General features: G+C 38.5%; 2 protein-coding genes across 2 annotated transcripts in view; both read right to left on the bottom strand.

The window, feature by feature from the left end:
- The window catches only part of kyat3.2 (kynurenine aminotransferase 3, tandem duplicate 2), an 808,856-nt gene that overhangs the window by 759,052 nt on the left and 26,210 nt on the right, over positions 1-23,594 (bottom strand). The gene's annotated exons all lie outside the window — the stretch shown is intronic.
- On the bottom strand, positions 815-21,867 carry LOC103911233 (kynurenine--oxoglutarate transaminase 3). Its single transcript, XM_009302386.4, has 13 exons — positions 21,826-21,867; positions 20,612-20,680; positions 20,382-20,526; positions 17,587-17,736; positions 17,416-17,502; positions 17,207-17,332; positions 16,913-17,033; positions 16,730-16,806; positions 2,741-2,830; positions 2,471-2,657; positions 2,277-2,350; positions 2,106-2,192; positions 815-1,945 (listed from the first exon to the last, which is right to left on the bottom strand). The coding sequence occupies exons 2-13, from the start codon at positions 20,668-20,670 to the stop codon at positions 1,889-1,891; spliced, it is 1,260 nt and encodes a 419-aa protein (XP_009300661.1). The 5' UTR covers positions 20,671-20,680; positions 21,826-21,867; the 3' UTR covers positions 815-1,888.

Here is a 23,594-nt window from a genome sequence, read left to right as displayed (position 1 = left end):
TTTGGTAATCCTAATGTTTGGTATCATAAAAGTAAGATAGATCAGTTAATCCCGGATAGTAAAACGTGGGAATTGGTCCAAATCTGGACCAATTTGATTCAGATTCAGTTTTTGGAAAAACTTGGACCTGGAGAGGGTCTTATAATCTTCCTTGGAATGATTATGGCTGATGTGATACTGATGTTTCGACACAGTGTCAAGATCCCAAAGCACAAGTGTTTTGAAACGCTGCACCGAAGCATAATCTGAAACACCTATGTCACATGACTAAAGTGGTTCGAAACATCCAGGTCACATGACTTAAGTGATTAGAAACACCAAGGCCCAATCCCAATTCTACCCCTTAGCCATTCCCTTCAGCGTAAGTGTTTTACCGTCATGCTTGTTAAAAAAAAATGCTACATTTTGCTATCTATAATGCCTAATAATAACTCCTGGACAGCAGTCCCACAACATTCTGACACTCGAATCCCCTTTCAGGAAAGTCTAGTGGCTGAGAATGTGCTTTTTACAGTGTCTGCTGTAATGTTAATGTTGTTTTCTTGTGTTCACAATGATGAATATGGCCAAGGTGTAAATGCACAGTACAGTTACAATCTTATTCTATAAACTTTGAAGCCAAAAATATAGTTGGGATTAGGCCCAAGTCAGATGATGACCATAGCATTTCAAAAAATTAATAATTTCAGAAGCATTCGAAAGAAGTTCCATCTCATGTAGCAGACTGTGTGTGCACAGAGTAACTGTGCTGAAATGTGAAATGTGAAAGTTCGAATCCCAAGTGGTATAAATACTTTGAAATTATGACAATGTATTTTATTAATATAGATTTTTAATGACCAAAATAAGACATATTTATTCTCAGAGTGTTCATTCTGATGTCAGACAAATTTTAAAACAAAACATTACAAAACAGAGTATTTAAAAATCAAGGTCTTTAGCTGCATCACCCTGGACTCAAACTCATTGTCTCAGCATGCTAGCCAGTAACTCCCACCACTTCAATAAATCACTTTATAGCTCAATTATTCAACGTGGGGTACAATTCCTCAATTTGCATAACTGTAGAGATGGGTTTCGAAACGTATCAATGCTTCGACACATTTGCTTTAACGGAGGAGAGGTGATGCAATAGGACAATAACCTATAGCATAGAAGTAAATCAACAACAGAAGGGCTTCAACAGAAGTAAATACAGAGTGGCCCAGTCAAAGTCCTGACCTCAATTAAATTGAGATGCTGTGGCATAGCCTCAAGAGAGCAATTCACACAAAGACATCTTAAGAATATTGCTGAACTGAAACAGTTTTGTGCAGGTCTGATCTGCAACTACAGGTAAGAATTCTTAGTTGCGGTTATTGCTGACAAAAGAGAGAGTTATTAAACCCAAAGGTTCACATAATTTTCTTTCCTGGACTTTTAATGTTTTGAACGTGTTCAATAAAAATAAAAAAAAAACATGAAACATATCATATTTATCAGGTATTAGTTTAAGCAGGCCGTGTTTTTCTATTGTTGTAATTTAGATGAAGATCTGAACACATTTTCTGTGAAATTTAGGCTGAAATCCAAGTAATCCCAAAGCATTCACATTTTTTTTTTTCCTCCAACTGTACATGTGCTGTGTAAAGCTAGTACTAAATATTGGTTTCCCCACATAGGAGACTTTATTTATACAAGTGTTAAATTCAATAAATGTAACTAGTAGTCTTAAAAGAAAAATAATTTCAAAGTGAACAATTCACAATCCCACAAGCTGTAAAAATGACTTGTTCAACAAATTGTAAATACAAACTCTAAACTCACTCAAGCCACCGCTTAGGTCAACTACATAGATTAAACAAAATGTTGCAAATCTGAGCAGTCTGTATACTTTATTACAGCATTATTAGCCTTTGTTCCAGTTCTTCAGAATGGCCTCTGCTGCATCCAAAGTGCTTTCTTGCTATAATGAAAAAAATAAATTTGTCAAAATCATGCCATTAGCAAAGGTTTTTAATGTTATTTTTTGAAAATTATCTGCATCATCCAGACAGTTTTAAACAAAAAATATGAGGCAGCTAAATATAGTTTTTAGATTAAATAAAATAACTATAAATCTTTACCTTGATAAAACACAAGCGAATGTATTTCTCAAACTGCTTTACAGAATCTTTTCCCACAAAAGCTGATACAGGAATTGCAGCCAATTTCTAAATAAATGAATGAATAAATGGATATTTTACTGAAGTTTGTTATTGTTTGTTAATTGTTCCTAAAAATAAAAAAGGGCCTACCTTCTCTGTTATCATCCACTTGACAAACTTGTAGTCATATGGTTCATCATCTCCCATATGTGTCAGATCCTGATCTAGATTCAACCGTTAAGACAGAACAACACTAAGCAGATGAATCTTCCCCAGCCAATGTCACCTTTGCCTCTGTAAATAAAATTTCACTAACATACTGTACATCATTTTAAGGCACTTACTGAGCGCTGTGACATCTACTATCATGAAGTATCCTCCTTCAGGAACCACTGGAGTCATGCCATTCTGAGCAAAAATGGCAGCCATCCGGTCTCTTTTACCCTCCAGCTCTAAAGCCAGAGACGAGAAGTAGCAGTCTGGCTGACCCATCCGCTCATAGTCCCGAAGAAGTCCCCGGCCAACAGCCTCCTGTTGTGCAGAAACACAAGGTATAGAAAAGGTTGTAGTACACAACTACAGTACAACCATCAAATATCACTTATAGAACGTACCTGTAATGGTGTTGCACAGGAATGTAAACTGTTCTGCATGACAGTCTGTAAGTGTTTGATCAGGTGTTCAGGCCCGATGGACCAGCCCAACTGCAAACCAACAAAATTTTTATTTATTTATTTATTTATTTATTTATTTATTTATTTATTTATTTATTTATTTATTATTTATTTATTTATTTATTATGTTTTTATTGTTGCAAAATGCTATTTAAAAATAATTTGAAAATACTGTCATTTATTTCCCATCATACTGTTTCCATTGCTGAGGGAAATGATCTTAAAAAAAGGCTTTAAGCATTTATGCATAATTATGTGTCAAGATGCAAAACTAAAAAATACAATAGTTTATAATTTCAATAATATGAAGTAAAGATATAGTTCCCCTTCATGGGAACTTCAACTTGTCTCTTGAGAAAGACATAAGGGAGATGACTAGACAACCAATTATTCTAAAGAGTAAGAAAACAGGCCAATGAAATGCCAAATGAATTGGCAGAGCTCAGCTCCACAGGTGTCAGCGATTAGGTGTCTGTGAAGCGAGCATTTAGATTTTCGCTTCAGAGCATCATACTAGAGACTGAAGAGTACCTCTGCTAAGCTGATTTCGTCAAGAAAGCAGTATTCCTACCAGTGCGTGCGAAGACGTGTACATCAGTGGTCAACCTGGGCTCCTTTCCCATCCCCTGGATGTTTTGGTTGTAGATGAAAAAGCAGTTTTTAATAAAAGAGCAGATGCTAATAGAGCAACGTGGTCGAGCAACGCATCTTTTTTAAGACGTTGTTCCAACTGTGCTTTTCTGGATGCAGTGGTTCATATCTCCTGATGATGGGCAGTGGTTCAGCGTCACATACCTGGGGGTCCACCATGTTGATGCAGTGCTCATAGAGAGCTCATGCTCTCTCTATGAGGGCATGGCTGTTGCGCAGCTGAGATTGCGGCTTCCAACCTACCCCTGTTGCTCCCTGGATGCCATCTGGCTGTGCTCCACAAGGGCGGTTCTTCCCCAGACTTATGTGTAAACACCGCATGGTGGTTGACTATGCCCTCATGTCCTTCAAGTTGGGCACCTGTGCCCTGGAGAGGAAGATGGCCACACAGTGGTCTGAAAATGCCACCCTTAGGTCACCCTGACAGATATGTGTCATGCTGACCAGGTGCACTTTCTTGGCGCACCCATATCTCAAGCAGGCCTACTCTGCAACACTGTCAGGGGCTTTACCCAGGAATCCTCAGTAGTGAGAGATCAGCCATGCACGATGGAGCAGGGCATCTCTTGGTAGGCTCGGAAAACTACCGAAAGTACTTTTCCCGCAACTCCAAGATGCTTTGCCATCACAGCTCGTTACACTGGCTGGTAAACATGCCCTGCCACCACCCCAACCCTCCTGCAGGAAGTTGATGCTAAGGTAGCCATCAAGTCCGGTAATCAGACCTCAAAGCGAACCTGAGGCAGGCCTCTTGGAGAGGAGGAGAACCGTGCAAATGAATGTAGTAATCCGAATAAGAGAGGCTTTTCCTCCCTCCGGCTGTGGAAGACTAATTGCTGCCAGCATGGGATGTGCTGCCTTCCAGCTATCAGCTTTGGTGCACTTCGCCACAGGCTTTAAAGGCGCCAGAGGATGGAGTCCTTTCTCTTGCCTCTCCAGCCTCTTTGCGGGATCCTGGAAGGAAGGTAAGAGTCAATCTCTTATTCTCAGCTCTTCCTTGGGACACTAAACTTCTTAGGGTGAGCACTCTTCATCCCGAAGCTGCCCCTCCATGGGTACATCAGTGATCGTTCCAGTGATACTGCTAGTTTGGACTCTGTCAGCCTGGTTAGCATTGGTCAGCGCTAGTCAAACTCGGCTATGCATTTTAATTTGCTCTCGGCCTCCTGAGAACACAGGTGTGTTTTTAAGCGGCCATTCCAATGGCACCTGTCTCATGTGGCAAGATTCATATCCTCCTGGCGAAGGATACAATCAAGCCAGTCCCACCAGCAGAGATGGAGAGTGGGTCTACGCCCCACTTTATCATACTTAGAGAGCAGGGTACGATGACCAATCCTATCTGTGCGTTTTGATCTGTCATTTGTTCTGGATGCCGGTCAAGATGTTTATGCAGAAGTGCATTCCCCAGTGCGTTCATTCGTGAGATTGGTTGCAGCTATAGATCCGAAGGCTGTCACTCCGTGTCTCACTCTCTCCCTTCTTATACTGTTTTTTTCTGGTTTGTGGCAGGAGCAGAGCATGGCAGCAGGGCAGCTCTGCTGGTCGTGTTGGTATCTGTCAGGAGGGCGAGGATTCATTTTTGGTCAGCCAGTTGTGCCAAAAATTTAGAGCGACCTACTCTCAGCTATGTGGCAAGGTTCCTACTGCCCTTTAATTAACAGGTAGTAAACCTGCAATTGCTGCCTCCGATTCAGTAGAGAAGCCTAATGCCTGGCCCAGTAAGATGTCTGGTATACCCACCTTGGTCTACCCACATGTTGGGGTTCGGTGCCAGCTATGTGCGGTCCCTGTTGGTGACCCTATATGCTTGTTTCAGCCACAGAGTGTTAGTCCTTTTCAGGCAAACCTGTCTTCCCTACCCCTTATCCAGCTTATCATATGTAGCACTCTACCTCCATAGGCCTAGTCCATATGTTCTTACTGCCATTAAGTCTCCCCTTTTGTGTAGCAGGTGGCCTCTGCAGCGTCCTGCCCATTTGGGGACTGTCATGCTTTCCCAACCTACTGTCACAATTCTAAAATCCCTAGACTATATTAGCGGGGTAAAAGCATATTTACGACCCCCCATCTAAGTTATTACCATGTAATAGTAATTAAAAGGCCTAGGGGACATTGGAAGGTTCCGCCCTTGGTGATACTTGTGCGCTCACACTATGCTTGGCAAACTTAACATGAGGGGAGTGACATCAGGGGCAAGGTGTTTTCCATACACTCTCCCAGATGTCTTTCTCATGGCACACGTCAGAGTTCCCATGAAGAGGAACGTCTTGGTTACGAAAGTAACTCACTTTCCCTGAGATGTCTTTAAGGCCGCAGCATAGTATCCAACTGTTAGCAGAGTGATCGGCTCTTTAGCAAAAATCTAAATGCCTGTTTCACAGGTGCCAGCTGATATATTCTGTTAATGACTTAATCACCGGCGCGTGGAGCTGAGCTCTGCCCATTTATTTGGCACTCCATTGACCCGTTTTCTTACTCTTCAGAGTAATTTGTTGTCTAGCGATCTCATGTCTTTCTAAAGACACTCATCACTTTCCCTCAAGTGCTCCAAATCTTTTGAACCTTTCTTTAGCATTTATTCAATTGAACTCAAAAGAAGATATTTTGAATAATGTTGAAAAGATTGAAATCTATTGAATAAACATAAATCATACTGATTAAAAAAAAAAAACTCAAGTAGGTTTGGAAAAAGTGGAGGGATGGAAAATGATAACAGATTTGAGAGTAAACGAAGACTATACCTTTTCCTGCTAACTTTAAACAAAGTTGTTTTTTGGCTTTCAGTTTAAAGTCAAACAGACGTTTGAAAAGGCTGAATAAAGGTACTGTTTTGACTTTCCAACACCTCTGTGCTGCAGGAAACAGGGTTGTCAATGTATAATGACACTCGGATGACTTCTAACAACAACACACACAACAACAATGGAGGCTGTGAAAGAAGAACAGTTTAATATAAGGTAAACAAGCTTTTCCAGCCTTTCACAAAAGAAGAGCCACATGGCATGCCCCACCATGTTGTTTTTTTATTTGTCACGTATAGACACCAAAAGGAAAAATGTTTAGAACTTCATCAGACGTATTGCAAAAAGGTGGGTTTATCATCTTGTATGTAACTCTGAGTCTTTAAAATCTCTCTGCGAATGATAATACATCTATACCACCTCTGCTTCTTAACCATTCAGTTTATTCATGTGGCTGACTTGGTGTTGTTGTGCTGGATGTTTTCCTACTCTCTGACTAGTTTGAACTGTCTGTATTTGAATGGCATTAAATAAAGTGGGGTTCCAGAACACACCAACCAACTACGTAATCATCACAGACCAATAGTAGTTCAAATGTTTAGGAGCCAAAATAAACTTACTCAAAAAGTTTCAACCTACCAAAACAAACTCAAAATAAACTTTGTTTTGGTCGGTTATTGTTCTAAATGGCATATTTTCAGTTCTTTTCTATTTCATAATAAACTGAATAACATTAACAACATAAAAAAAAAACTTTGAACTGATATTAAAAACAATGGATAATTATTAAATATGTAAATGTTATCACTCTGACAGGAGTAAAAGAGCAAGAACTGGTGTGATATGGGACATCTAAGGGGGAACATAGAGAGTGGGGAACAGGAAGTGTTACAAATAATAAAGGATACGTCAAGTTTGGAGAATGGATCTGTCTATCTCGTTATTAATATGAATATTGCAAAGATTTTCCATATGAAACAGGAAAATCATGTGTCAGTTAATGCTAGAAAGAAGTGTCAAGCGGGGAGAGAGAAAGCAGCTATAGCTATCCCATATAAAGCAGCTATAGCTATCTCATATAAACAGCAGTAGCAACAACAACTTCTCCCAGAGCCCCGCTCTCCAAGAAAATCCAGCTGCGGCCCAGCACCACACGCCTCACCAGACTCCGGAGTCCGAGGCTCCAGCAAGAGGTCAACGTCTCACCCGTTCCTCCTCTTCCAGACCTCCCAGCCACTTAGTATCCCCTTCTCTGTCCACTTCCAGGCTGCACACAAACCAGTTATTCACCCCACAATCTCAGATCTAACAGTGTTGGATTAAGAAACCCTTCTCTTCTTTATCAAACAAAGCAAGACAGGCCAGTCCAGAAAAGGCCATTTCATTTATATCTTTGATCTTCCCTCCCCTACAAGTCCCTATCAAACCCTCTTTGCTTTTTCAACAGAAGATGTCAAAATTCCAATCCCCTTTCCTCTCTTTTCGTAGATGATGCTAACAATCCTGTAACACCATTCTGCTTCTAAAAGCACTTAAACGACATCCTCTGCCTCAATCAATCAAATTTTTCAATCAAAAGCCATTACAACCTCAAAGCTGCTCGACAAACCCCATATCAATCGGCACCCATCCACTGGTAGCCTGAGAAATCATACTACATTAGCCAATTCCTCCTCCCATCCTCCCTACTAACACTGAGCTTTATCCGTGCTCCCCTCTTTCAGCAAAGCACACTTTCAGCTTTATACCCTTCACTCTGCTTCTCTACTCCACGCAGACCTGACTCCAGCAGGAGTCATTTCCACCCTTGGACACCCTTTCACCATTTTACTCCCACTGCAAGAGCCTCCACCACCCCCTCCCTTTTCCTTCTCTTGCAGAATCCTGGCCCCCCCACAACTCCCGCAGGAGTGGTACCCCGAGCTTTGACTCCCGAAGGACAAATAAACCTCTCTTCCTTTCCACATTAAGTGCTCCTTTTTCTCATAGCATTAAGTCTATCCACCCATCCCCTTCCTTCCAGTGTTGAATGCTCTGTTTTCTTCAAAGCATTAAGTCTCTTCGCTCAGTCTTTCTCTAACTCCACGTCGAATGCTCAGCTTCCTTTAAGCGTTGAGTCTCTCTGCCTCTCCTTTTCTCTCCCTTTAGGCATTGATTCCCTTCACTACTTTACTTTGCTTCCAGCAATAAGCCCGGCTTTTATATCTTTTTTTCTGCATATGTCCTCACTCCACAGTTCTGACTCTCAAAGGAGCTATTCCAGAGCTTCGACTCCCGCAGGAGTCCTTGACCCTCGCTCCCTCTTGCAGGAGTCTCCACCGCCTCCTCCCTTTCCTGACTCCTGCAGGAGATTGGTCCTTCAGCTTTGACTCCCACAGGAGTGATACCTTGAGCTTCAACTCCTGCAGGAGTCAATCCCAGCCCAAGGAAGCCCTTGCCCAGACTCCCCTAGGAGTGTCTACTTTCGCTCCCACAGGAGCCCCTCTTACTCCAATCTTTCTCGATAATATATTCACCAGCCGGATATAGCGTTGATCTCCTTGTTCATTGGGGGTTCTTCAATATGCAGCTGCTGTCCCAAGCAAAAAGCATTTTACGGAGTTCTCGAGATCTACCTGAGCTCAAACTCCCTTCTTGCCCTGCAAACAGGAGAGAGCTCCGGGCTCGAGGATTAAAAGCATAGGTAAATTGACTAAACCAAATCCGCACCATAGATGGGCTCTTAATCAGTAGTACATACTCATAGCAATCCTTAACCTGCCAGTTGCCTTAACAGCAGAGAGTTTGCAAGATCTACCTGAGCTCAAACTCCTCTCTTGCCATGCAAACGGAAGGGAAAAATGAAACTAATGAACCTAATCAGAGGAGCCAGATAGAAAATACTCATTTACAAAAAAATGATGTCTGTTAGATTTAGAGGGTTTTGTATTTAAAAACTCTCCATATATATATATATATATATATATATATATATATATATATATATATATATATATATATATATATATATATATATATATATATATTGTTCTTAGCTATAAATAAATATATTAGCTAGTAAATAGAATAACTTTCTTTCAAATATGTCACTTTGGATAATTCTTTGGTTTTAACAAGGTAAATTTTCTTTTGTGCCAAAACCAGCTAAATCTAGTGCTTTTTTGCAAAAACATCTAAATCCACCCATTGGGACAAGACAGTGTAATTAGTTAAAAAAAAATCTGTAAAGATGCTATTAGAAATTATTTTACCAAACATAAAACACATTACACAAACTGCCTAAAAATAAAAATACATAAATCTGTCAAGTAAGTGGTGGTTCATTCTGCTGTGGTAACCACTGGTAAACCAGGGACTAAGCAGAAGGAAGATGAATTAATGAAATCTGTCAAGTAAGTGCATTAATGAATAACATTGTTAAATCTTGACATTAATTAAATCTTAACAAACTGTTGTCATTTCTGTTGTTTGGAATTTAGATTTAATGTGAGTAGAGCAATGTAAGCATTGCAAACTAAGATTGTTAAATTTAAATAATGTAGCGTAAAAAAGAAAAAAAAAATACATTGTGAAATATTAATAGCTGTTCATTGTCCATTAATAAAATAGTAATACGATTTATTGAAGTAATATAAGGTATAGTTTAAGACATAATATGTATCCGTTAAAAATAGCTTACATTAGAAAATAAAACACAAAGTAGTCATACTGTGCAAAAACAGGATGTCTCTCAGACACTTTTAAAAGCTGTCAATGACTCCGTTACACCAAACTCAAGGTCTTATTCTCGTTTTCGTCTATTGTTTATCCTTATAGCATCCATGCCGGATAAAAGGACGACATCTTAACTTTGTCTTTGGAAATTGAGGTGCCGTTTTATATATAATAAATCATGCTCAATCAAAGTAGCGTCACTGCAAAGAAAATGGTATGAAAGCATTTTACACTTCCCACTGTACAGTGTGTTTTCTTTTTCTTATAAAGCACAGAGTTTTGATGTAAGGGACATTTTCATTTGCCATTCACTGACAACCGGACAGGCTCATGCAATTCATCAAACTCCAGTAAAAGTGTCAGAGGGTTGAAAGAGTGTGTTTTTGTCAAGTCCACTAAACTGTATGAGACACACTGGGTTTTTAGTTGTCACTTGAATAACACCAGTGAATCAGCAGTCTGTGTGGAAACAGGAAGATCATTCCACTAGTTAAAAAATTGAGTAAAAGGTTTTTGTGAGTGATTTATAGCCTCTCTGTGATGGTACCACAAGGAGGCACTTACTCACCATTTGGAGGCTCCTGGATGGGATGTAGACCTTTAGGATCAAGTGGAGGTGAGAAGGTAAAGGCCAGTAGCTGTTCCGTAAACAAGCATTAGTGATTTGAACTTCCTCCAAGCTTCGACCAGTAACCAATGCAGCGAGATAAACAGAGGTGTTACATGGGCTCTCTTGGGCTCATTAAAGACCAGACGAACTGCAGCATTCTGGATCATCTGTAGAGGATAAAGGGTGCAAGACAGGAGTCCAGCTATAAGGGCATTGCAATAGTCCAGCCTTGAGATGACAAAGGCTTCGGCTAAAAGTTGCGTAGCATGATCTGTCAGAAAAGATCTGATTGCCAATAAATGGACAGGGAAAGACTAGTCTGTAATTTTCAACTTTTGAGGTTTAACTCTTAAGGGCGTACTCACACTATGTACAGTTGCCTTAAACCGGGCCAAAGCACATCTCCGGGCCAAAGTTGTCTCACCCGAAGGCCCGCACTCACATTACATTCGGGCCTAGGCAAGCTTGCGTCATTGATGATTAGCTGGTCAGAAGCTCTCTTGTTAAGCACAATGGAGATTTCTTTAGCTATGTCGTTTGACATGCAGTGACACGAAGTCAAATATTTTGCTAAACAGATCAGCTGCTTTTGACGTTCAATAACAATCATAAAGCCCTCGTGCTGCAGAAATTAGGTTTGCTGAAGGTGCGCAGCTTTCGTGCCTAGTGAGGGGTTTGCGTCTTTAATAACCTAAGACAGTTTGCGTTCATTGAACAGTAAGAATGATTAATAAATCCATATGAGTCCCTTAAAAGTCACGTCTCGCTTTCAGTTTTGGGCTCAGGCACGTTTTGCACTCACACACAAACGTAACTCCAATGAACCACGCTCATGTACACCTCTTCCAACTGGGCCAGGGCCAGCCAAGTGAACCGTGCCTGAGCCCGATTCAGTGCACTCACACTTCTCAAACGATCCGGGAAACAGGTCTGGGCACGGTTCGGATAGCATAGTGTGAGCACACCCTAAAAGTGGTTGGAAATGTCCTGTTGTGGAGTGAAGTGTTAATATTGTGTGTTAGAGCCAGTATCATGGCCGGGGACATGTCTTGCAGGATGTGTATGGGAATTGGGTCCAAAGGGCAGGTTGTGGATGGGCAGAGAGGACATGTTTGGATACTTCATCCTCTGTTTGGAAAGAAAGGAGGAGAGTGAAGTTTCTTCATAAGGCATTGTTTGATGGAGATTTGAGATGGATGTGGAGGGAAACAGATTGCTAATTTGAGTGCTTTTGTGCAAATCATCAGCTGATAAGAAGGTGGCAGAAAAGGACAAAGCGGGGAATTTAACAGCCTGAACAGTTTGCAGGTGTCTGAAGAGCTGTTGATTTTTTTATGGTAGTATAGGGTTTGGCAGAATGAAGTTAGTAGGCAAATATTGCAAGCTGGGCTTGATAGTTGCTTAGGTCTGTGGGGGGGTAGCATGCTCTCTCTATTGCTATGAGGGCCAGGGGTTAGAAGGAAAAGAGCGCATTGGCCTGGTGGAGAAAGGAAAGATCTCATCTAGGCAAGATGTTAAAGTTAGAGAAGAGAGAGAATGTAAAAGTGGAGGAGAAGCGTGTGGAGGACAGAGAACGCAGATTGCATCTAAAAGAGAATGGTTGGGAGAGTGGCGTGTGGTTGTGTAAATCGATTGTAATGCTGAAATGGTCTGAAGTGGGCAACTGACTGATAAGATCAAGTTTAGTGCCAGTTTTATGTGTGCTCGTGGTGATAAGTTGGTTGAGGTTGAATAATATAACGAGAGAATAAATATCTGTAACATAAGGTTCGTTTAAGTGGATAGTCCCAGTCCTTCAGTAAATGCACCCAACTGACCAGGAGGACAGTAATTGACCAGAATATGAAATTAGCCAAAGTGATAGAGACTCCATGCTATTCAAATCCAGAATTATTAGTAAAGTCCGAATAATTAGAGTATTTTCCAGATGGGCAGGGAGTGAGTGTGGGTGAATGCAATGCATTTAGAGAAAGCAGCTAGAGTGACAGTGTGGGGACGAATTCAGGTCTCAGTCAAAACCAGTATGTAACGATTGTGATTCAAATAATGGAATGCTTTGTTGACAGCTTACTGACAATTCCACACCCTAATGTTAACAGATGAAGGTGTGTATGATGAAAATAGGGTGTAAATTGCTCATGTTGCAATGCCGTCTACATGTTGTGTGGGCTTGAACTGACTGGAATGTACTGCACACAAATTGTGTAAAGAGTAAATAAAGAAGCCTACTGTAGTGGAGTGGAGTAGCTCCAGGCTTGGTGGAGTCTGGAGCAAATAGGTGTCATAAAACCTATTAAAGAGCCAACAGACTGGTGTGCGGGGATGGGTAGTGCCAAAACTCAATGGAAAAGTGAGAATATATTATGATCTGACTTACTTGACTGAGTGTGTATGTATGTTGGGAAAGACATTTACTTCCAGCAGTAGACAAAACAGTCATGAAGCTGGCAGGGGCTACTGCCTTCACAAAACTGGATGCAACAGCAGGATTGTGGGTGGTGTTCATCTCACCATTTAAAAGTTACTGTTGTTAACGATTGTTTTTTGGAATTCCTCATCACCAGAATATTTCTAGAAATGTCTGAGCCTGATGCTTTCAGAATTGGAGGGCACACTATGCAATGCAGACTACTACCTCATCTTTCGAACAACATGATTAAATGATTTATAGAGTGCTAGAGGAACTCCAGAAAGAGGAGCTGACTCGTTACAATGAAACATGATAGTTTGCTAAAATGTGATGTTTCTAGGCTATGTGGTGACAACACAAAGTATAGATGGTTTTGATATTTTCCCATAAAAGATCAAAGCCATAACTGAAATGCTCACAACAAAACATGTGACTAATTTGTGGATATGGTAAAATTTTTACGGAAGTTTTCACCATGTTTGCAGAATTGAAGGAACCATTACAAGATCTAATTAAAACAGACATGGAATTGGCATAAGGTAGCACACAAATGAAAACTTTTATAGTTGTGCAGAGTGTTAAGTTTAACCCACAGTTTTGGCTCAATACTGTTTAAACAGAGAAACAAAAGTTGCAGCAGATGCTTCGACTTCAGCAGAAGTCCTATCACAGACAAACAATTGGAGAATGTTGACATGTTGCATTCATGTCAAGAAGAATGTCACATGCAGAACAACAATATTATCAAGAAAGAGGTATTCACTCTGATATGGGCGTGTGAGCAATTTCAGACATACTTCGTTGGAATGGAATTACTTATCCAAATTGATCATTTACCTCTAATTTTTTACTAGGTTGTAGAGCTCCGGATTTTTTTTTTTGCCTCCTTTCATTTTCAGATTCAAACTAAGATTACTCAGGGTTCTGTACAGAATCAAACATGTTCTGAGAAAGAAAAAAAAACTGATAACATTGGATGCGTTATCAATGACACTTATACAGCTCCTACTGGTGAAAACTAAAAAGGGAAGGGGAAGTATGTGCATTCATCAGTCAAATAGTAAAAATATGCCTGCAACTGAACAGACTTGCACAGATAAAATTTGCACAAGAAAATGATGAGACCTGTAGCAGACTGAGAAGATTGGTACAGTGCACTTTCACCACCGTTGTAGTTATACAGGCAATACCATCAGAATTTATTGATTGGAGGACTATTGGTAAAAGCTGGGGGTCACAAAGTATGTGGTACCCAAAGCAAACCAAAGAAAAGGGTGAGCAGTTTCATGAAGTGCTTTGCAAGAGCCACTGATGGCAACAGAGCTTCCAAATAGGCAGAGAGTTGAAGGAGAGGCATGTATAGAAGTAGTAGATTACTTCTCACAATATATATAAATGGCTGACCTGTCTTCAACCACCACAGCTTCAGTGACAGTGAAACTAATATTTGTAAGACATGGAGTGCCAGAGACACAGTTCTTTGCTGAAGAATATGGAGAGTTTGCGATTGACAATGATTTCACACATTATCTCCAGACAGTTAAATCAATCCTTAAAAAGGGGGAGGATACTCATTAGGCACTTATGGTGTATAGAGTTACCCTCCTGGCACATTGATCTTTGCCAGCACAACTGTTTATGGAACAAAATATAAGAACACCATTAACAGTCAGTCAGTAGAAACTAAAATCAAAGCCAGGTCTAAAGACTTTCAGAAATTTTTTTTAGGATTAAAACAGAAACACGTACACTGGTCTAAAAAAGCACACAAAAAGTGAGGTCTGGTTAGAAACAATGGATAAATAATTGTTTAAAGCAGAGCAGAAACACTGAAATCGTATCATGTCGACTTTACATCAAGAACAGTGAGAAGAAACCGATCACATATCAGAGATAGTCCACGTTTGCCTACCTTCAGAAGGTCTGGGTGAATGGTTTAAACACCATACAGTATGGACTTGTGAGTGAGCATTCTAGTAGTATAGGGTGGTCTCACAGTGCAAAATAATCATTGGGCAGTTTGAGGACCCAGACAGTCTACCCTGATCACTGAAAGTTGTAGATTACTAAACAATGAATGAAGAAAATAGAGAAATGTTAAGAGTTTGTCCACCTTGTTAGTAATATGAGCAAGCACGGTTGAGATGACTCCATACATATTACATACATAGTAGCTAAATATTGTGTGCTGACTGCAAAATGTATAAGGAATTTACATTGAGTAGTTCTTTGCGTGGCACACCTGTAATTACCCAGAGTATTCCGTGGTAATTTTCCAAGGTTTAGACTTGGTAGTAAAAACAAGAGGTGCTCTTGGCAGCACAATATTTCACTGAACTATCATCAGTTACGGAATGTGACATCTCCTCATTCCTCACATTTTTGCATTATCATGTGGACAGAGATTTTTTAAAGAACAAAAGTGGGTTTATAAACTCAGTTTATAAAAATAAATATTTTTAATACATGTGAACATGGCCTGAGTAATCATGGTTACAACTAATATTTGAGTGTGGCACAGTTATTTAGAACTGTGACCAAAACTGACAGGAACTTCATTAATATTTTATTGTACAGATTCCAATCAATCAGAATAAGGAATTTCAACTGACCATGTCGAAAACAAATTTCTTGTACATCTTCTAGCCATTAAGAATGAAGAATTTTAACAGATTATGTTATAAGCACAAACATACATCTTATAAAGTTGTTTAAAATCATGGGTATGCTGATTATTGACTGATGTTATTTTATAGGAATTTAGCTTTAAAACAAATGAAATAAAAGAAATGATAAAAGAAAAACTTATTGGTTAACAAATGTGTACCCCAAAGTAAGCACATGTAATTGTATTTCCAATGTAAAGCTTTAATTTATAGCTAAAAAATAATTTCTCTTACAGAAAAAAACAAATGTGATTTTTACTTCCTATACTGGCCATGGTGCCTTGTAAGACTGCAGGATAATAGGTGTAATGATAATCATTAATATTTTGCTCAAAATTGATCCATGACTAAAACTCACATTTTTTCTGTCAGATTAATTTAACTTGTATTTTTAACAACAAAAACAACATTTCAAGAGCTGATGATTGATTATAAATGTGTTTATCATGCTGTCCTGGGAGAGAGCCCTGTGATTTCTTTGATCCTTTGTTTAGAGCTGATGGCAGATTATATTTGCTTTGTAGAGATATACTACTTATTAAGAGCTCGACTATAGTGCAAATTTAGAATGATCAATTTACTTATGACACATGTTTTTGGACTGGAAGGAAACTGGAGAACCCAGCGGAAAGCTATGTGAGCACGAGAAGAACATAAACTCTATACAGAAACGACAGGTGCCCTGTTAAGGATTTGAACCAGTGACATTCTTGCTGTGAGGCAACAATGCTAACCACTGGGCTGCCCTATAAAGGGAAAAATGAAGGAGCAGTGGATTCTTCAAAGCGAAGATAACTGAAGTGAGAAACTAATTATTATTTATATACAGTTAAGAATCATGCATTAGGACCAGCCATGTTGAATCATAATCGTGTGCTCCTCTCAAAATTAGTTTATAAATAAACTGAAAAGTTATTTTATGTAAATATTTCCTTTTTTACAGTTAATTCCAGTAATAAGTCAAAACAAATGTTAAAAACGAAATGAAATAAAACTTCTATATAAAAACTAAATAATTAAGTTAAGAATGCACACATCCTACTATTTTTGTACAGTACTGTTTATTTATTTAGGTGAGTTATTCCTATTCCAGGTTTGAGATAAAGACAACTACAGAAGATGATGTCCAAATACCTTCCATCCAGTCATACTGAATGTTTTCCCTGCACTGCCGATAGTGATGGTTCTGTCCCACATTCCAGGAAGAGTTGCTGTCCAGAAAGAATAGATCAGAATCATCACATTTATATAATATGTAATCCAAATATGTAATTGACACAAAACATTAAGATGCACAACTGGAGAAATATCACATACCTATCTTTACATGCTCATGACCTTTATAAATGAGCCATTCATAAACCTCATCACTGAAGCACAGAGTGTCATGTTTGATGCAGAGATCTGCAATAGCTTTCAACTCGCTCCCACTGAATACCTAAAAATTGAGTTGTGGATTAACAGCTATTTCACATTTATACATGTGGCAGATACTTTTATCCATAGAGACATATTAATTAATAATTGAAGGTACATGTTTTATCTGTTCTTGCTTGTTAGAGCCAATTTCTACTATTTGAGCTACAAGACATGCCATTTATGTGACCTTACTTTTCCAATAGGGTTATTAGGAGTGTTGATGATGATAGCTTTGGTTTTGGGATTGAATTTGCTAGCAAGTTCTTCCTGGTCCAGAACCCAGTCAGCACTACTTATACCAGTTGTTGCTGTCGACTTCTGCAAAACAGGGCAATCAAGTGTTATGGTTTATGTAAATATGCAAACCACTGTTATTTTTATTATAGAGAAGGCTTGCCTACCAATCGCAAAGGTATTAAAACAGGTTTGGCCCCTGCCATTTTCACCATATGTATATAGCAGTCAAAAAAAGGTTCTATGATAACAACCTGAAAGGGAGAAAACAAGGAATTGAGAATACATAAGTGCAATTATATGTTAAAACATTGATAAATAAGTGCTAAATGTTTCACCTCATCTCCCTCCTCAACTAGAGCCTGCATAGTGCTGAACAAAGATCCATATGCACCTACTGTGACCAAGATTTCTTTAAAAGGGTCAAGCTGACGATCACAGACTTTTCCATACACTCTTGACAGAGCATTAACCAATGTCGGGTGGCCCTGAAAACCAACAAATAATACAAATGGCAAGATATTTTAATTTGTATTCTATAAATCGTAAATACTATTGAATTTCATGCTAATAGCACTTTCATTAGATACTAATGTATTATACATCAAGTACTAGCACAATGCTTAATACATGTTATAAAAAATAAGGCAATGAATGTTTATTACATTATATGTTTAGTTACTATAGTGTTTCTTTAGACAACTTTAGTCTTTTGTAAAATGACAACTTATTCATGAGATACAGTGCAAGTTCTTATTAACTAGATTATAGTACTCATTCCAATATTTGTATTTTTGCACAGTGTGCTAATAATATGCTGAATATGAATACACGAGAGAGACAAAAAATCTGGCAACACTTTAAAATAATTGTCCATTAGTTCATGTTAATCAATGCATTCACTAACATTAACAATTATCGATACACTTAGTGCATTATAAGTGCTTGAAACAACAAAGTTGAGAACAAAGTTGTTAGTTACATGCTAATTCAGTGAAACTCACAACCTCACAAACATTCATCATTCATTTTCTCTTTGGCTTTGTCCCCTTTTTTTTAATCCGGGGTCACCACAGCGGAATGAACCGTCAACTTATCCAGCACATGTTTTACGCAACGGATGCACTTCCAGCTGCAACCCATCTCTGGGAAAAACCTTAAACACAAATTTATATTTTAATAATGTATTTGTAAATATAGTGCTATGATTAAAAATGCTGTAGAAGATTGTTCACTCTCAGTTCATGTTCGTAAACATATAATTTCATTGTAACCAATTCAGTTCTGACATGTATTATTTCCAATAGTGATGAGTTTCTTTTAAAATATTACTAGAAAGCATTCATTAAGGCCTAAATGCTAGATACATATTACTTAGATAGTGCCTGTTAATATGCGCTAATAGATATTCATTAAGTACTTGTACTTATTTATTAGACACTAGAATCATTTGTGATTATTACCAGTAACAATTTATATCTTACCAGTTAGTTCTGCTTTTGTAAAATTATAATATGATTAGTTTGAATGTTCACAGCCAAGTTCAATTAAATGTTATTAGTAAATTGACAAATCGTCACGTTAGAATTTTAAGGTTCTATCTGACATTTTTGTCAAAATTGAGTTATTGACATATTCTTATTAAATGACAACTTATTTACATCATGGGATTTATTTATTTTTTTTACAAGTTCTTTACATTTTAAGACTTTTTATTAAAAAAAAAATGTTACACATGCTATCGAATGTAAAAATTTTGAAGCTCAATATCTCAAAATCATTCAGAATGCAGATAGAACCTTATAATTCCAAGGTGACAAAATCTTAATAATAACATTCCTTCATTTAATCACTCATTCACTTTCATCCGCTTTTCAAGGGGCCAGGTCACAGGGGCAAGAGTCTTAGGTGGGAAACCGCGACTTCCCTCCCACTAGACACTTCCTCCAGGGGGATCTCAAGGCGTTCCCAGGCCAACTGAGAGAAAAAGTTCCTGCAGCGTGTCCTGGGTTCTTCCCCAAGGTCTCCTTCCGGTGGGACATGCCTGGAACACCTCCCTAGGTAGGCGTCCAGGAAGCATCCGAAAAAGATGCCCGAGCCACCTCAGCTGACTTCCCTCAATGTGGAGGAGCAGTGGCTCAACTCCGAGCTCCTCCCGGGTGACAGAACTTCTCACCCTATCTATAAGGGTGTGCTCTGCCACCCTGCAAAGGAAACTCATTTTGGCCGCTTCAATCTGAGATCTTGTCCTCTTGGTTATGACCCAAAGCTCATGACCATAGGTGAGAGTAGGAAGGTGGATTGACCGGTAAATGGAGAGCTTTGCCTTTCAGCTGAGCTCCTTCTTTACCACAACAAACCGATACATTGACCTATTACTACTGCCACTGCACCAATCCACCAGTTAATCTCACATTCCATCCTTCTCTCACTCATGAACAAAACCCTAAGATACTTAAATTCCTCCACCTGGGGTAAGGACTTTTCTCCAACCTGTAGTAGGCAAACTGAAAATATGGTGACACTTTAATTTGATGGTCCATTTGAGTATTAGTAGACTGTCTGCTTAATACCTGTTGATACTGCTGCTAAACAGACTATAAGAAACTTTGCAAGAACATGTCAACTGACACTGACTAACAATAGCCCCATCCCTAACCTAACAGTCTACTTATAATCTAATGAGAATTAGTTGGCATGTAGATGCAATGTAACTTAAATTCAACAAACGGACCATCAAAATAAAGTGTGATTGGAAATGTTAATAGTAACATTATAATTAATAGTAGTATCTAATAAACTTGTACTGGTATCTTTTAAATTGATACTAGCTATTCAATAAGTGCAAGTATCTAATTAATAAAAACTAATATGTATTTACTACTAGTATAATATATACTCTTTTCTTACAGTTATAAACTGGAATCTATTATTTAAAATCTGAGTACCTATAAGTGAGCTCTTACATACATTCTGTGAGCATAATTTAGCTAGAACTACTCCTGTATTTTACACTACAATAAGTACTAACATTTATAGAAAACACTAGTCAGTAAATATGTAACAAGTACCTAATAGTATCTAAAAAACTACTGCACAAAAGAGATAGTTATGGTGTATAGACAGGACATACAAAGCTGCGTGTGTACTGGTTCAGCCGGTCTACCATTGCAGCTTGAGCAAGTCCCTCTTTCACGTATGAAGGAGGAGGAATATCTGGGTAACCCCGTCCAAGATTGACAATGGTAGGGTCTGTTGCCACTGATGTAAAGCTCACCCTGAGTAACACAAGAGACATTAACAAAGCATTTAACACATGTACAGTATGTAAGAAAATTATTGCAAAAAAATCTCTATGCTTACCATACATTCTTATCCAGACCTTCTATCCTCTTAGCATTTTTGTGTTTTGTGGATGACATGTTACAGCTACTAAAATAAAAGAACAAAATAAATAAATGACAAGAGAAATCACAATTCAGCAAAACAAACTCTCTTGGGAGGAGAAATGTCTAAAGCTATTAATCTGTAATGTGTGAGACAGAACTGAAAATGCAATAAAGACTAATAGGATTCATATATATATCGTTCACTGTGGTCATAGACAAGATTGTTTTCATTATATTCAGTCTGCTCTGTTTTTCCATGTCATTGTGACTGCGTGTGCAGTGTAAATGCATAGGCTACATTGGAGGAACTTTTTAACCTGGTCATCAAATACATCTAATACAGTTACATAACTGTAATTGACCATCAAGATCTTCAGTAAACACAGGCCAAAAAAAAAAAAAAAAACAGACCAAAATTTATAATCATATGCAAGTAGACTAAATATGTCACTCATTGATTGAGTTCCAAGGTTTATTTTCCGGGATTCCGCTCCTGTCTTGTTTAGACATATTTACAATGCAAGTTCAAATGATAACACGATAGTAAAAGCAAACCATACAAATGGGCTCTGTGCCATTTGCCCTGCAACATATTCAGTTTAGAATGGTACAGTGGTTTTTTGTTTGTTTTGTTTTTAAACTAGAAAAACAACAGCATTGAGAGGCCGAATCTGTCAACTGGAGAACATAATTTACTGAAAATGTTTGATAATCTTTGCTTTAATCACACAAACAAAATCTAAAAAAATCATTAAAAAAAAAAAAAAACTACATGCTGACATAAATGATATCTAACAACTATGAATTTGTGCACAAAAGCTAGCTTTTAATTAGCTAAAGATGGTTGTTTATGTATGAAAGATATTTAATAAAATAATGATCAACATTTTCACATAGCTTACATATTACTTTTGATGAGCTGTCTATCTGACAAATTGATATGACAAAAAAAAGTGATTTAGCATATACAGTTTTGTTGTTGTTGTTGCTGTTTTTTATGTTAGTTTGAAATTAAACTAAATCAAAATTTTTACTGGATTTTGCATCACCATATTCTGTAAATGCAATTGACATTTGGATTTTAAATTGAAATTGTCTTTCCCAATTTGGTATCACCTCTCAAACCAAAGTAACACTCTTGTGCCCACCCCTAGAAAACAGGACACTAAACACAGCCAAAACACTTACATCAAGCAAGCTGTCCTCTTCTGATGTTTAAATGCTTCTCCTGAAACTAACTGGTTGGTTTTCACTGATTATATATGTCTTGTAGCTGGCTATTGGACACACCTTGCTATTTCTGTTCACAAGCAATAGAAACACCTCCACACAAGAACAAATTATGTGAAAAATGCGGGAAAACCATTAAACTAAACACAGCCAAAATAAATCAAAACATTTACATGCAGCTGTCCTCTTCTGATATTTCAATGCTTCTTTAAATAAAACCAAATGTTTTGAAACAAACAGCAAATTGTAAGAAAAATTGCAAAAAAAGCCTATACTACTACACAAATTTCATTTTAAATTTGTTAATGTTATCAGATTACGTACAAATTAAAAAAGTATATATTATTGTGCACATAATACAACAGTAAATATCAAATTCATATTATTATCACCATTATTATTATTGTTATAATATAATAATATTATTAGCTTTAGACATGAGGCCAGAGAATGGCCTAAACTACTATCGTTGCACTCCCTCGCATTAATACAGCTTCTGCGGGAGAACACGTTGCCTCCATACTGACCTACTACACCGCTGAAGCCGCAGAAATGCTCCGCTGAGCTACACCCTGCAGCAGTGACGCTCTGCCTGAGCTTATGTACAGTATCATTCATCCATACCACTGCTAACACACCCCCAGCAACACCAAAGCAGTTAAAACGCTTCTGCAGAAGCATATTTTTTTACATTTTACTATTGACTTCCATCGCACCTCTGCAAAACAGAGACGCTCAGCCGAGCTTCATTCCCCTCTGCACCACTGCCGCAGCAGTTACGCTCTGCCTAAGCTCATGTCCACTTCCAAAATTTTTCTACTAATACTAATTCAGCTGTCAAAGTGGTTAAAACACCTCTGTGGACACATAGTTATCCTTCAATAATTCCATGATACTGATTTTCACCGCATGTCTGCAGCAGCAAAGACACTCTGCAGAACTTAATAGCTTCATTTCACCACTGCCATAGTAAGCCTCTCTTACAGAGCTCAACCATATATGCTTCAAATCATTACATTTATCTCACTCTCCTGCCCGGTCCTTTTAATTAATACTGCCCCGGGAGCACACATAGTTGTACATATTCCATCTGCCAATACATCACTTCAGTAGCAACGACCACTCTTATTTCACCATTTACTCCCGCAGTAGTCTCATTTTGCTCCTACAAGCCTTTCTAGTACCACCTTTTTAACATTTTATACCCAGCAGCTGGGTATTGCATTAATTTTCATTGCCTTTTGGGGGGTTCTTCAAATATGCGGCTGCTGTCCCAAGCAGAGCATTTTGGGGAGTTCTCGAGATCTACCTAAGCTCAAAGCTCTCCTCTCGCCCTGCGAACGGGAGGAAACCCAGGGCTCAAGGACCTTTTGGGCTCAGGGTTCTCTCCTGGTATAGCATGCCAAACTTGCTTATAATCAATCATAAGCTAAGTGTGAACTCTTGAAGTGAAGTTTATTTATAAACTAATTTCGAGAGGATCATGTGATTATGATTGAACATGGCTGGTTCTGCATTAGCTATGTATGTATAAGCTATGTATCCACCAATCAGGCTATTCCCAACCCACTATAAAAAAACCAGGGTTTCTCACTACAGCCATCTTCGATTTGAAGAATCCCTCCTTCCACCCCTAATTCTCTACCTTTTCCTTCTTAGGGCGGCACAGTGGCCCAGTGGTTAGCACTGTTGCCTCACAGCAAGAACGTCACCGGTTTTAGTCCTTT

The sequence above is a fragment of the Danio rerio genome, chromosome 6 (genome assembly GCF_049306965.1).
Source record: "Danio rerio strain Tuebingen ecotype United States chromosome 6, GRCz12tu, whole genome shotgun sequence".
Taxonomy (NCBI): Eukaryota; Metazoa; Chordata; class Actinopteri; order Cypriniformes; family Danionidae; genus Danio; species Danio rerio.
Note: the sequence above shows the minus strand (reverse complement) of the source record. Positions and strands in the feature narration are given on the sequence as shown.

What these genes read in the sequence shown, in the direction of transcription:
- LOC103911233 (XM_009302386.4), bottom strand. Translation starts at nt 20,670, where the DNA reads ATGTCATCCACAAAACACAAAAATGCTAAGAGGATAGAAGGTCTGGAT. An exon ending in TCATGAGCATGTAAAGATAG is followed by an intron (nt 16,807 to 16,912) that starts GTATGTGATATT and finishes CTTTCTGGACAG; the next exon opens with CAACTCTTCCTGGAATGTGG. An exon ending in AGTGGATGATAACAGAGAAG is followed by an intron (nt 2,193 to 2,276) that starts GTAGGCCCTTTT and finishes TCATTTATTTAG; the next exon opens with AAATTGGCTGCAATTCCTGT.